Consider the following 12674-nt stretch of genomic DNA (forward strand, 5'->3'; position numbering starts at 1 on the left):
CGTCTAATCACGTCACAGGTGATAGTTCCAATCTGCAACGCGTCTCAGATTATGGCGGTCCAGACGAAATAGTTCTTGGGAATGGTAAAACTTTAAAAATTTCCCATGTTGGTTCCAAACACATACACACATCATCCAAAACACTTAATCTTCCAAATGTGTTATGTGTTCCACAATTGAAAAAGAACCTTATTTCTGTTGCCAAATTATGCAAAACTAACTGGGTTTCTGTTGAATTTTTTCCTCATTCTTTTATTGTGAAGGATATTCGCACGGGGGCGCTTCTCATGCGGGGGGAGAACTTTGAAGACATTTATTATGCCAAGCTACCATCCAATCCGCAGCTTCACTTCACTATCAAAACATCCTCCTGTCATTGGCATCATACCTTAGGACATCCATCCACCAAAGTGTTTAAATGTCTTCTGTCTAAGTTAGGCCTTAGTTCTGCAATTTCCAATATGCATTGTTCATCTTGTTCAATCAATAAAAGTCACTAATTGCCATTTGGCCCCAATTCTTTTGTTGTTTCTAAACCATTGCAACTACTATACACTGATGTATGGGGACCTGTCCAAACCTCAATTGACAAATTCAATTACTATGTCATTTTTGTTGACTATTTCTCTAAATATGTGTGGTTCTATCCTATGAAAAAGAAATCGGATGTTGCTACCATCTTCCCTCAATTCAAAACTCTAGTTGAAACCTTTCTTCAAACACCCATTATCTCGTTGTTTAGTGATAATGGTGGTGAGTACATTGGTCTCACCTCTTTCCTTAAAACACATGGCATATCACACTATACCACTCCACCCCACACCCCTGAGCAGAATGATATTGCTGAAAGGCGTCATCGCCACATAGTTGAAACCGGTCTATCCCTCCTTCATTACGCTAAACTCCCGTTAACCTTCTGGTCACACGCCTTTGAAACCGCAGTCTATCTAATAAATCGATTACCAACCCCTACCATCCAAAATCACACTCCATATTACCGCCTATTTGGTCAAACTCCAAATTACACCAAACTTAAGCCATTTGGCTGCCTATGTTACCTCTGGTTACGACCTTACACCACCTCCAAACTCACACCGCGCTCTACTCCCTGTTTATTCCTTGGTTATTCCACCTCAAAGTCTGCTTATAAGTGCTATGATCCCCTTACCTCTCGATTGTACCATTCCCGTCATGTCCAATTCATTGATAATCAATTTTCGTCCCTCTCCCCATCAGACTTATTTTTACCTACACCTGATCACTTTGTCATGACTCACTCCCAACATCAGCCATCTCCATCATCACCAACATCCATCCCTATTCCTAATAGCAACAACGATGCACCCTCACCATCTCATATACGCACCATCCCACAACCTCCATAGCACTCTGATCCCACTCAATTCGATTCACACTCTCCACAAAATCAGCCCACATCACCACCACAAGCTCCAAACTTTAACTCCAACCCCTCGGTCACAATCGATACTACCTCACCATCTCCTGTATCCTCGAAATCCCCAACATCAGCCCAACCACCATTCTCATCATCTACTCAGAATTCCCCTGCATCATCTCGTACTGATGTTGTACCCACTCCAGACAATTCACCCCCACATACAGCCCGTCCACGCAAGAAAAACTCTAAATATTTCAATGACTCCTTTGTCAATACTACCACACTTCATCCTATACCCACAACCATTGAACCAAACACACACAATCAAGCCCTCAAAGATCCTAAGTGGCGCCATGCAATGGATCAAGAGTTTAATGCTCTTATGCAAAATGGAACCTGGGAATTAGTTCCTCCTGACAGCCATACTCCAATCGGCTGTAAGTGGGTCTTTCGAGTCAAACGAAATCCGGATGGTACAATTTCAAAATATAAGGCCCGTTTAGTAGCAAAAGGTTTCCTTCAACAACATGGTAAAGACTACTTTGATACCTTTAGTCCCGTTGCAAAACCAGTTACCATTCGTGTCATTCTCTCTCTTGCACTTTCTCATAATTGGAACCTTCGCCAACTCGATGTAAACAATGCTTTCCTTCATGGTACACTTCATGAAGAAGTCTTCATGACCCAACCACCTGGTTTTATTCATCCTGACTTCCCGACACATGTCTGCAAACTTCAAAAATCTCTCTATGGCCTGAAACAAGCTCCACGGGCTTGGTATACCGAACTCACTTCATTCCTTCTCTCTTGTGGTTTTCGAAAATCTCAAGCTGATGCATCCCTGTTCATCTATAACCACAACAATATCTTATGTTTTTTTATAGTCTATGTGGATGATATTGTCCTCACTGGCAACAACAACCCATTTATCGATACCTTCATAAAAACTCTAGCCAATCGCTTCTCTATAAAAGACTTGGGACCTCTACATCATTTTCTTGGTATCGAAGTTATTCCCACTCCTCATGGCCTACTCCTATCCCAACATCGTCATATCCAAAATCTTCTCACTCAATTCCATATGGATGGTGCTAAAGACGTGGCTACCCCTCTAAACTCTTCTCAAGTTCTTCACCCCATGGATGGGTCACCAAGCGTTGATCCGACACCGTACCGCAAATTGGTAGGCTCTCTTCAATATCTTGTATTTACACAGCCTGATGTTTCTTTTGCTGTTAATCGGTTAGCCCAATTTATGCATGCTCCTACCGAGAATCATTTGCAAGCTCTGAAACGGGTTCTACGGTATCTCAAGGGCACAATACACCATGGACTCTTTTTCAAAAAAGGATCCCCGCTACATTTAACAGCTTTCTCTGATTCAGATTGGGGAGGTATACTACATGGGGGTCGTTCCACTACTGCCTACATACTATATTTGGGGTCCAACATCATCTCCTGGAAATCATCACGACAAAAATCTGTCTCCCGGTCCTCCACCGAGGCAGAACACAAAGCTTTGGCAAATGCTGCTTCTGAAATTTCATGGGTCCAACACTTACTCAATGATCTTGGTGTTTCTCAGTCTTTACCACCTACATTATTTTGTGATAACACAGGTGCCACCTATCTGTGTGCCAATCCAGTCTACCATTCCCGCATGAAACACATAGCATTGGACTATCATTTTGTCAGAGAAAAGGTCATAGCTGGTACGTTAAAGGTTTTGCATGTTCACTCAAATGATCAACTTGCTGATGCACTTACCAAACCTCTTAGTCGCGGTCCATTTCTTCGTTTACAATCCAAGATTAGAGTCTCCGATGGATCCTCCATCTTGCGGGGGCGTATTAAGGCACACGGATAATTAAATATAAAGGATTTAATTATAGTATTTATTTTAGAATACAACTGTAAATATATAGTCAATAGTTTACCGATTCTATTTCCTAGTTTAGCTCCTGGTCAATTGCTGTATCACGGCTATAAAGCCTTCACCTGTATACTGATTTCAATAAAACAGAATATACATTCAATACAATACCTTTATAATGACATGTCCATTTATGGTTTTGGTAGTTTCATTTTTCGTTTTTTTAGTTTGTAAAATGTATAGTGATATCTTTTTATTATGTAACGTATTTAGTGATTATTTATTTCTCGGCATGTGGACAAACGTTTAATAACTAGTGTTTTGGTTAAAGCTTGTGTCATGAAATAGTGGAGGTGCTTAAACTATTAGACAAAGCACGTCATGAGTTATTTGCGACGACTAGCTTTCGCTATTAGTTGGACGTACCGATGCAAACGGGTGATCCGTTACTCATTCATGGGCTGTTACTGGTGACGGAGCTTGAAGTTATGATTTGGGGGGGAGGGGGGGGCAAAGTCAAATTTTATAGTTTTGGACATAATATGTAACCTTCCGTCCATGCTGTTACATAAGGCAAAGTGACGGGGCCAAACGCCAAATTTCCAATTTGAAATAGTGTTCAACTTCAACCAAACCATAGTCATCAAAAAAAAAAAAAAAAAAAAAAAAAACTTTGGTGCTCTCAGCTACTGTTTTGTTCATAACCAGTTTGCTTTTCTTAAAAAATCTAAACTGTAGTCGATTTTAGAGCGTACCGTAGGCAGGTAATTTTACCTACTGTTTTATCCAAAAAAATTGATTTTTTATACCATATCGTGAAACCGTAGCTCAATGCTCAAACCACAAGCGTGTAAGCCTCACTTACGGTTTGGTTGTTTATTTTGGATAATGGCAAATTTTTGGCTACTAAATGAAAAGTTATTTTGGCTCTCTAATAATTATGATATTTGCTAATAAGTACGAAGTAGTTATTATTAACATATGGTGTTGTGAAGGCCATTTTGGGTATAGTATTGATATCGCACTAGCCTTGGGTAAAAAAAGCTTGCAAGTATAGCATAATTAAAAGATTACTAACATTACACTCATGTGATGTTCTAACAACAAACTTACAACTGCTTTCATAGCACACATATCGTATTCTCTCGTTACAAAAACTCGTCTGTACCTTAACTCAACAGAATGCACATCTACAAAATTTAGTCCCCAATTTTGAATCTAGAATATGTACTTTAATCCCAATTTTCGGGTGATTTCATTCTCTTTGAATGCCCTAGTTTTCACCATTGTGTAGGATTATTCAATCCGAAAGCAACTCTTCCAATTCATTTTCCTCATATACCAAAGGAACATCATCAACATTTGTGTCATTAAACAGATACCGAAGATTAGATACAATACCATCTTCTTCTTCTTCCTCCTCTTCTTGATCATCATCATCATCAATATACTTATTATTACCAACAAGTTTCACTTTAGCATCTGGTTTTTCACATATACAAGACTTTGGATTCTCATGAAATTCCCCACTCCCCGGCCTCTCATTCGGCTCCCCCATAAATCCCACTTGATGCACCTGCACTCTTGATGAAAACTCTTGCCACGTCAGCTTTTCCCTCTCCAAAAACAACCGAGCCAATTTCTTCGCGTTTGGACGTATTGTCACTTTATGTCCAAAATATCTCCTGGCACTCACATAACAAAACATATTTTATTTTTCCAATAAACCAATTTTTTTGTTGTTAGCCTGATAAAATTTTGGGTTTTATTTTGTATTGGGTTTTATGTTGAGAAAACCTTAATTAGCTAGTCTATATATTATGTCTTTTCCTTTCATTGTATCTTGTCCATCTCATCTGATAATAATATGAAACCCTAGCTCAACTGTATCTTGTTAGTTTACATTTGTTACAATTGTTGTTAGTAATAAAAAAAGTACCTTCGTCCAGACAATATTTTGGCCATGTTACCGTTATTGTTTGTGACAAAAACATCGCTTTCATCACACACAATAAAATCCAATGCAGCCATACGAGAAGAGAATGGTGAAAATGGTAGAAGTTCTTGTTTCGTGGCTATGGTGTCTTTCGAATGAATGTTTGGAAAAAGCGCCTTTAATGGAGCCAACGTGTGGGCCCCACCGTATACTTCACCTGACGCCACGTAGATATGAACATTTTTATCGTATCCGAGTGCTCTTAACATCAACCCTACTTCTTCCGGCGTCAATGGGCATCTCCCTTGTCTCCTTTCTTTTTCCGGATCACTAATCTGTAAATATTTTTTTTAAACATCATTTATCCAGATACCCCAGACAGACAGACAACACTTTATCCAGACAAACAGTATAAAGAAAAAAGTACTATTACGTTTAAAGTTTTCCATCTCTTGCGGATTTTACCAAGTTCTTTTATTTCCTTCTCTCCTCCACCATAATAGCAACCCGAGAAAGCAAGCATATCGGGTTCAAATCTCAAGTGAAGGGCAACAAAGTGTTTTCCCATATTCCTCATTCGGTTGACCAATGTTTGACCCATTTTGACTATGGGAGCTGTGAATTTTAAAGCATGGTAGTTCACCCTGCATCTAAGCTTTTGAAAATCGGTTTCTAACTCGTTAGCAAGTCTGTAATCAAACTTACTCAGTTCAACAGCCTGTCAAAATATAATATTTACTTTAAGTAAAACTCCAATTAATTATAATTAACTGATTATTTGATAAATAAATGGGACTTACACGTTTTTTTGAAAACAAAGGAAGTACATGAATATGATAGCATCTCTCATCACATTTTCTAGGTACACGTGTACTGTATGGAGACCATTTTTTGCCTCCCTTATGAGGAAGTTCTCGTATAATTTTCACATCTTTTGATAGATTTGATATAAACCAATCAACATCAAATATCTCAGAGAAAGTACTGTATAGAAAAAAGCATTGTATATTTATATCAGCTACATTACATCCAAGTTTACTTATATAACAGCTACTGTAAATGGATTTATTAATGGTAAGTGGTAACTAACCTTGAATCTTTCCAAAATGATTTCTTATCGAGCTTAGGAACAACAAGAGTAGCATTAAGAATGCGTGCAGCAACAACAGCATCTGTAATCTGAGATTACAGGTAGAATTAATATAAGTTAGTTTATGTAAATAGGATGAAATGAAGGAAGATATCAAGTTATCAAGTATGAGTTACCCCAGTTCTTTGTTGGTTTAAACCTCCACTGGTGTCAATCAGCAAGTATCGATTAGGGCGTGTTACTGATTGAGCTTCTGTGGTTAAAGAAAAGAAAACACACAAATTAATGAAAAGCATTACAAGAACTAACTACCCTTTTGAGTTTTGAGGAAACCACTTACTTGGGAACTGACTGGTGGCATCACTGCATCCAAAATAGAATTTTGACATACTTGTGCTCCAAAGATTTCGGTCACTAATCATCTTGCTACTGGTCTAGATCGCAATAAAAGAGGAAATGAATGATAATCGAATGAGCTAATTTGGATCCAATCAACCACATTACAAGCATTCGTATCCCAATATAAGCAATAAAACCTAACCGGAACTTCGAAGATCGGAGAAACTTTAGGTGTGTCATCGTCAATGGTATGATCATCGAACTGCGATCAAATAAAATCAGTTAACAAACTTTAATTGATGTGTTTCCAATAATTCAAAGAGAGAACTTACAGAGGTATGGTGTCCAAAGTGGTGAAAATGATCAGGGGAAGGGGCTAGAAAAGAGAGGAAACAATAGAGGAGGAGAATGGCGGCGGATATAGCAGAGATTGCCGGAATTAGGTGACGGAAACGGCTATGTTTGGGGATGTGGCGCCGCCGGTGCCCATCCATGAGTAACAGTAGTCGCCTGGTCGGGGTGGCGTTGGAACACAACTCCACTCGCTCTTTCTTTCTCTATAAGAGTTTAAGAGAGAGGGAGAGTAAATAAAGGTGGGAAACAAGATCTATGGAGGTTTCATCTCGACTTTCAGTGAGGTTTATTTGATGAAGATTGAATCTTTGTGTAAGAAATTCATATGGAAACGTTGGCAGCTTTTGGAATTGGGTCCAGCAAACACACGGGAAAAATAAGGGCTAGTTATTACCTTTTTTTTAAATTTTAATTATTATTATTATTATTATTATTATTATTATTATTGACTACAACTGAGCATTTATTACAGAGATTATTCGGCACATAACCAAATTTGGGGGTGTATTCAAAACTTTTAACCATGAAAATTTAAGTTTTGAAAAATGACCACAAGATCCGCAGAAAGTGCTCTGCGGATCAATTAAAGCTTCTGAGGATGATACACAATTCTGCGAAAAAGAAGTGGCATCGCTAAGCAACAATTTTTTTTCGGGGTTTTAAGGACCGCAGAGGCGTCTCTACGGATCTTCTATTTGCTCTGCGGATTCTTTATTGCTCTACGGATCTTCTATTCCTCCTTACTCGAACGTAGAAGGAGTCTAGGGTTTAGGGTTTAGGCAGTCGATTCGTGGAAGGAAGCTGCGGAAGGAAGCTGCAGACGTCAATTCGTGATCGGAACAGACACAAAAATGTCGCTGCAAGCTCGATTCGTGGAGCAACTGCACTCAGATGTGTTATCCGATGGATATGGAATCAAGTAATATTTCAATTTTTTTTCCTAATCTTTGTATAAACTAGGAAGTAGAAATTGATTATATGAATTGGAAATTGATAGGTTAAATGTTATATATAAACATGTATGTTTGTTAGGGTGTAAGGACTGGAATCGAAGAAATAAGAAATCGATTTATCCACTGCATTTCGTCATGAACAGATCCGTAGAGGCCCTCTGCGGAACGATAAATGCCTCTGCGGAACGATATATATATATATATATATATATATATATATATATATATATATATATATATTCGATTTTCTATAATTATTATCTCTTAAAATTGACCATTGAATATTGAGATCATTTTATGTTGATTATATGTAAATTAAAATTAAAATCGATTTCGAATTATTTCTGTAATTAAAAAAAAAACATTGAAAATTTATATAATTATTATTAAAATGGACCATTTATGTAAATTTTATAATATATATGGGGCCATTTCTGTAAAATTCTGTAAATTTGTTATAAAAAAAGTACAATTTATTTTGAAAGATAATTATTCACATAGACCATTGTATAAAAAGTTATAGAATAAAAACATTATTTTTGTTGCATAAAATTGTTAAAAAAACAATATATAAGTACAATGCTAAAAAAATAAAAGTACAATGCTATTTAAAGTTACTTTTCAATATTATTTTTTTAATTTTGGCTCATATGTTTAATCTTTTGCAGCATAGTTTGCGTAGATGGGCTGCAGAATGTACTTTTAAAGGGGCGTTGGGGACTATGTTGAAAAATTACATTACAAAACTAAATAGTAGGCGAGTTGAATTATTTCGAGAGACAGCTTTTGGGATCTTCATTGGTATGTCCACCCTGAATGGTGACCCGATGCTCTATCATTTGATGATGTTGCATAAGGTTCGTGATGTAGAGGTAGCCAGGGCTGGGAAGTTTCGGTTCGAGTTACAAGGCAGGGTGGTTGAATATGGTGAAACGAAATTTTGTTTGATTAGCGGTTTGAGATTTGGATCGTATGTTGATATAATAAATACAAAAGTCAGCACAAGTTCAGCATTAAGGAATCGGTTGTTCCCTAATGTGAGATGATGATATATGGTCCATTGGCATGGCCTAGACTGCTCTAGCGCGCTAGCCTGGCCTGGCGCGCTCCTGCCAGCCCTGCCTGGTGTTCCCTTGCGAGCTTTGCTGGGGACTCCCTTGCCAGCCCTGCTGGGGACTCTCCTGCCGGCCCGTCGAGGTGCTCCCTCTCCTGGCACTCCCTTGCCATCCTTTCCTGGTGCGTGCCCGCCAGCCCTGCCTGGGGCCCGCCCGCCAGCCCCGCCCGGCGCCTCCAGGCGGCCTTGCCCAGCTCCTTGCTAGCTGGGCCTGAATTGGGCTGGCCCAAGGCCTGACCCAATTCCCCTTGACCTAATTGTCCACTATAAATAGAATAGTGTCTCCTCCTTGAAGGAGGACTCTCTCCTCTCCCAGGTGGCTCAGCCGCCACTAGACCTTCCCCCATGGCTCAGCCGCCACTATACTCCGGTTGGGTGGCTCAGCCGCCACCCGCCGCCGTCAGCCAACACTAGCACCAAGATGGTTCTCTCCAGCTATGGAGGACCATCTCAGATCTTCTAGCTGATCTAACTTGACCGTCGGAGTCCGCTCCCGGGGCACAGTCCCTGGGGCGGCTCTAACGACTTTGCACTGTGATGTCAGATCTCCGCCGCAGCAGAAGACCAGAAGACTCGCCGGAGGTTGATGTCGCATCATTTGGCACCATCCCGGGCTTGAACAAGCAACCATCATCTTGTTCTTGCCAAGATCTGTTCAGATCTGTTGTGCTTCAGCTCAGGTTCTTCTCAGATCTGTTCATTTCTAGCACCCTTTAGTTCAGATCCGTTTGGCTTTTGCCAGGATCTGTTCAGATCAGTTTGGTTCTTCACAAGATCTCTTCAGATCTGTTTAACCATCGTTCATATCTTTTGATATGCTCTTTTTAGTTCAGATCTCTTGATCTGTTGAGGTTTTCTCGTTCAGATCTTCAGATCTGTCTCGTTTTTTGCTCAAATATGTTGTGATATTTCGTTTTAGTTCATCCGAACAACTCTTAAGCTTTAAAAGATTTTATCAGATCCATTTTTTCCGTTTATACTTTGATGGGTTCTTCAGCAAGTCATGAAGAATGAAACTCTTATGAGTTCTTAACCCATTTTCGTTTTTATTTTGGTGTTTTATCAAACAACTTGAAGAGAAGAGAAACTCTTTGTGGTTATTTATCTTAATTCAAGTTGGTGTTTCCTTTGGAGGCTCCAAAAAAGAAAAACGAAAATTTATGAGATCTGTTTCTTTTTCATATCTCAATAGCTTTTTGAGCAAACTGAAGGGAAAAGAAAGTCTTATAAGAAGAGACTTTGTCAAACCCGTTTTTGTTTATATTTTGGGGTTTTTCCCAGTAGGCTGAGAGGAAAAGAAGTGTTTTATGAGTTTTATCCCACCTCTTGTTCATGCATTATCTGAAGATCCTTCTCTAGCTGTGCATTTCCATGTACATTGTTACCCATTGTAACAATTATTTGTACATACAGCCACATGGCTTGTACATTTTACAAAAACCTTCAAAAAAATAAAAGATAAGAAGGGAGGAGAAGTTTTGACGGGTTTAACCCTACTTTCAGTCCATAAATTTTCAAGAAAAACTTATGTTTATGATTTTACTTAGTTTGTTTAGAAGCTTGAGAAAGGAAATAAGTTCTTTCAAAATTTTTACCTCCACAGAAATTTTATTCTTCACTTGAGTATTCGTGTATATATTCTTAATTCAGATTCTTGGATCCACTGAGTTATTACCATCTATTACAGTTCACACTATACAAATTTTATTTTAGTAGTGATTCAAGTGTGTTTAATTTGTAAATACAGCTGTAGTACTTGTACATTTCACAACAAATAACATTTTACCCTTAAAAAGGTTCACCCTATCCTTCCCAAAATTTACTGCTCAGTACAAAACAACAAAAAAGGGATAGGAAGATGTTGAGATATGTGGTTTTCAACCAACAAGGAAAAAAGAAATATAGAAAAAGAGTTCTACAAGAAGAAGTAACTGCATATACAGAACCAAAATTCAAAGTCTTTTACATCTTATCAGCAAAAGAAAAGAGATTACAAGACTTGTACAGTCTGTTTCTTTTCAACCGACAAAAAAGGGGGAAGGGTGTACTGGCTGTACTCTCCTGCATTGAAATGACAAGTCTCAAAAGACCACAAAAAAACCAACAGCTGGCAGAAAAAGAAAAAACAGATTTAAGTGGGACCCGCTTGGTCCAACTCTTCCTTGGAACTCGGACGATCCCCGTCGGTGAACCACCGGGTTACTACAACAGTTTCCACGTCCGATGTCATCACCCTCAGACGATCGGTCACCGTCGAATGAATTCAACGACGATCCAGGAGCTCCTTGTTGACTGCAAAGTCGTTGCTCCTCATCAGGCCATCCCTGACTAGACGGATATCACGTGTTTATCTCCTTCCTCAAGATCACAAGTTTAACATCACATCCCATTGCAACTTGCCAACCTTCGTCTCAAGCTTGCAGACAGCAGATCCGAAGCAAATAACCAGCGCATCCGGACCATATCCAGTCACCGGTAGCGAAACCAAACCACCAGGACCAGGACCAATCCTCTCGCTGTCATCCATACCCACCTGACTTGCCTATCCTCTCCATTGACCCAACGATCAAAAACAAGCCATCACCAACAACCTATAGCTCTGACGAGCGAGCTCTGGCGGCAACAGTCTCATCGGCGACCCAAAACAATCTCCGACCCCTGTGTTTTTGTTTAATCATTATTGGATGAAATTACAACACCGCCACTCAACCTCCGCGCCCCTGTGTCCAATTAACCACCGCACCCGCCGCCCGGTCGAAGAACCTCAGTCGCTAAGAGCTGCTCCCTCTGCCAGACTACCTGTCATCGCCTCATCACTACCGGCAACCCAACACACCAATGTCGCTGCCGGAATCGCTGCTCTATTTTCTTTCTCCGCCATCGTCTCCAGGCGACAAACCACCAGGAAAGGCCGGCGAGATGTCTAGGAGTCACAAGATAGCCAGTCACCGACGTGTTCCTTTTTGGCTCCCCACTTGACAGATCGGGAAAATAAGATGTCGGCTGGAATTCTTCAAAGCCAATGGAAGTATAAGTGGGCCTGGATGCCTAACCCTAATACATTCAAACAAAGTAACAATTTAATAATAGAATAATCTATTGGGCTGCTCACAATCAATTCGGCTTACATTTACATGGGATTTCTTGACATTCTATTGGGCTAATTCAATAATAGAATAATCTACATTTTCCAAGAATAAATTACACAAAAGTTGTATGTCGCCTCGCAAGCCCCACTCAACACGGCCAACCTTGTGCACAATACGATTCGAACAAAAAAAAAATAGAAGAGAAAGGAAATATGGCTTGGGCTAACAACTATTCTTCAAGAGGACTCTAACATATTTTGGGCTTCTAACAAGTTAAATATGGGCTAATTTTTATAAGGAAAAATCAACAACTCAACGCCATGTGCTCCAATCCAATCAAGCTAAATATGATTCTATAAGATGCGGTCCGACCATCCCAATGTTTTCAAGAAAAAAAAGGGGGAGAAGAGTAGTACATTACTACTACTACTCGTGAAGCATTCTGAAATAGCCATCAGTAACTGTGCTGCGCGGTCATCAGCAGCCGTGTTGACCAATCCCGGGAAGTCTCGCTAATCAACTCTCAC

At 39.5% G+C, this 12674-nt stretch overlaps 1 protein-coding gene across 1 annotated transcript; it reads right to left on the reverse strand.

Moving 5' to 3' along the window:
- Positions 1-4331: 4331 nt before the first annotated feature.
- LOC145138678 (O-fucosyltransferase 6-like) lies at positions 4332-7340 on the reverse strand. The gene is made up of 9 exons (XM_079072718.1): positions 6970-7340; positions 6840-6899; positions 6639-6732; positions 6475-6551; positions 6299-6387; positions 6009-6192; positions 5642-5926; positions 5212-5543; positions 4332-4957 (listed from the first exon to the last, which is right to left on the reverse strand). The coding sequence occupies exons 1-9, from the start codon at positions 7129-7131 to the stop codon at positions 4573-4575; spliced, it is 1668 nt and encodes a 555-aa protein (XP_078928844.1). The 5' UTR covers positions 7132-7340; the 3' UTR covers positions 4332-4572.
- Positions 7341-12674: the final 5334 nt, after the last annotated feature.

This window comes from Lactuca virosa, chromosome 9 (genome assembly GCF_052849685.1).
Source record: "Lactuca virosa cultivar CGN04683 chromosome 9, Lactuca_virosa_CGN04683_v6, whole genome shotgun sequence".
Lineage (NCBI taxonomy): Eukaryota > Viridiplantae > Streptophyta > Magnoliopsida > Asterales > Asteraceae > Lactuca > Lactuca virosa.